The following is a 2,115-nucleotide window of genomic DNA, read 5'->3' on the forward strand; positions in this document are numbered from 1 at the left end:
TCTGTGTGCAATGAAGGAGATGAAGAGCGATCGTTAATAAATGACCCCCTCCCTCCCCACAGCTCTCACCAAGGGGCAGCGCTCTGCCAAAGCCCCTTTCCCAGCTGGCAGAGCTGTTCAGCCCGCAGCAAGGGAGCGCGTGTGGGCGGGTGTGTGGGCAGCTGCCAGCGCGGAGCTGTGTGCGCTCCCATGCCCAGGCGGGAGGGAGAGAGCCGCGGCCGCCGGAGGGGCGGAGAGAGCGGGCGCGAAGGCGGCGCTGCTGTTGGGAGGGGGTTTGACATCAGTTCCCCTGTAGGAGTTTCAGTAAATGCCACAAGCCGAAGGCGCGGAGCCCTGGGCGGCGGAGGAGGCTGCAGCTGCCCCCGGTGGGAGCCGACCCGCCTGCCAGGGGTGAGCCCGGCCCCCGCCTCCCCCATCGCGGACACCGCGCGGAGCAGAGCCTGGGCGCCCCGGGCGCAGGCAGCCCACCTCCCTGCTGTGCATGCGGCTCTGGATCTCCTTCCCCTGGGTGCCGGGCTGAGGCGGGCGGGGGCCCCCCGACCTCCCGGGCGAGCGACCAGTCCCCGCAGTCCCCGCGGGGGGGTCCCCTTGCTCCCGCTCCGGCCGGAGGCGGGGCGGCCCCCCTGGCCGGCCGGGAGGGCAGGATGAGCGGCGGCCGCAGCGGCCGGGCGGCGGTGAAGATGGAGGCCGCGTTCTACCCCGAGGAGGGGCTGGAGCTGCTGCCCGACTTCGTGCCGCTCCCCGGCTTCGGCAGCGGCCCCGGGGCAGGGGTGGAGGCGGCGGGGCACAAGCTGCTGCTCGGGGCCGGTAAGAAGCGAGAGATGGCGGCGGGGGCGGCCGCCTCCCCCTCGGCGCTGCCGGGGTCCTACACACTGCGGCCGCCCGGCGGCACCCGGAGCGGCGCGGCGCTGAGGCTCATCCCCGCCGCGGCGCCCCCGGGCTCGGCAGCGGGGGGAGGAGCCGGCGGCAGGGGCGGCCCGGAGGCGGCTCTGTTGGCGGCCGGGTCCCCTGCGGAGCTGCCGCTGCTGAAGCTGCCGGCCGCGGCGGACCTGGAGCAGCTGCTGATCCAAGGCAGCGCCGGCCTGGGCCCCGCCAGCCCCTGCCCCGCCGCCGCCCCGCCCCCCGCGGCCGGGCCCTTCCTCTACCGCCAGCAGGTGACGCAGGAGCAGGAGGGATTCGCCGACGGCTTCGTCAAGGCCCTGGCCGACCTGCACAAGCAGAACCAGCTGCTAGGGGCGCCGCTCTCCCCGGGGCCCTGCCGGCCCGCCACCGACCCGCCCGCCGTCTACACCACCCTCGGCACCTTCAACCCGGCCGGGCCGCTCAGCCCCGCGGGCGGCGCCTACTCCGCCGCCCCGCCGGGCCTGCCCTTCCCCGCCCCCGCCCCGCCGGGGCTGGGCAGCGGCCGCCTCCCCGCTCCCGGCGCCGCCAGGGCCCTGGAGGAGCCGCAGACTGTGCCCGAGGCGCCTCCGCCGGGCGAGGCCGGCAGCAGCGCCCCGACGCCGCCTTCGCTGTCGCCGCTGGACGCGGAGAGCCAGGAGCGGCTGAAGGCCGAGCGGAAGCGGCTGCGGAACCGCATCGCGGCCTCCAAGTGCCGGCGGCGGAAGCTGGAGCGGATCGCGCGGCTGGAGGAGAAGGTGAAGGCGCTGAAGGGGCAGAACGCCGAGCTGGCCGCCACCGCCAGCCTGCTGCGGGCCCAGGTCACCCAGCTGCAGGGCCGCGTCCGCAGCCACCTCTCCAGCGGCTGCCACATCAGCGCCGCGGGCCCGCCCGCCCCGCCGCCGCCGGAGGGCCCCGCCGAGCCCGCCGCGCCGGAGACCAGCGCCTGCTGAAGCCGCGGGCCGGAGTGGGACAGAGACGGGCCCAGCCCCGCGCCTCAGAAACGTGCAATCCTCGCTGCTCGGAGACTGAAAGCGGGGCCGGGGACGGGAGCGGCCCCGAAAACACGTGCGAGTCTCGCGTCCTCCTTTCCACCAACCCCTCCGGGCGCTTTGCCGGGGAGGAGCTAGAGGCCACCGGCCCCAGCGCGCTGCCGCGGCGGCGAATGAAAGAACTTCGCGTTTCCGGAGTCGTCTTCAAATATTCCGGAGTCGGTCGGGGATTTGATTGTGAGGG

At 75.6% G+C, this 2,115-nt stretch overlaps 1 protein-coding gene across 1 annotated transcript; it reads left to right on the top strand.

The window, feature by feature from the left end:
* Positions 1–644: 644 nt before the first annotated feature.
* On the top strand, positions 645–1,832 carry LOC135880657 (transcription factor JunD-like). Its single transcript, XM_065407009.1, has one exon. The coding sequence runs from the start codon at positions 645–647 to the stop codon at positions 1,830–1,832; it is 1,188 nt and encodes a 395-aa protein (XP_065263081.1).
* The last annotated feature ends 283 nt before the right edge of the window (positions 1,833–2,115 follow it).

This window comes from Emys orbicularis, chromosome 6 (genome assembly GCF_028017835.1).
Source record: "Emys orbicularis isolate rEmyOrb1 chromosome 6, rEmyOrb1.hap1, whole genome shotgun sequence".
NCBI classification, from domain to species: Eukaryota; Metazoa; Chordata; order Testudines; family Emydidae; genus Emys; species Emys orbicularis.

What these genes read in the sequence shown, in the direction of transcription:
- LOC135880657 (XM_065407009.1), top strand. Translation starts at nt 645, where the DNA reads ATGAGCGGCGGCCGCAGCGGCCGGGCGGCGGTGAAGATGGAGGCCGCG.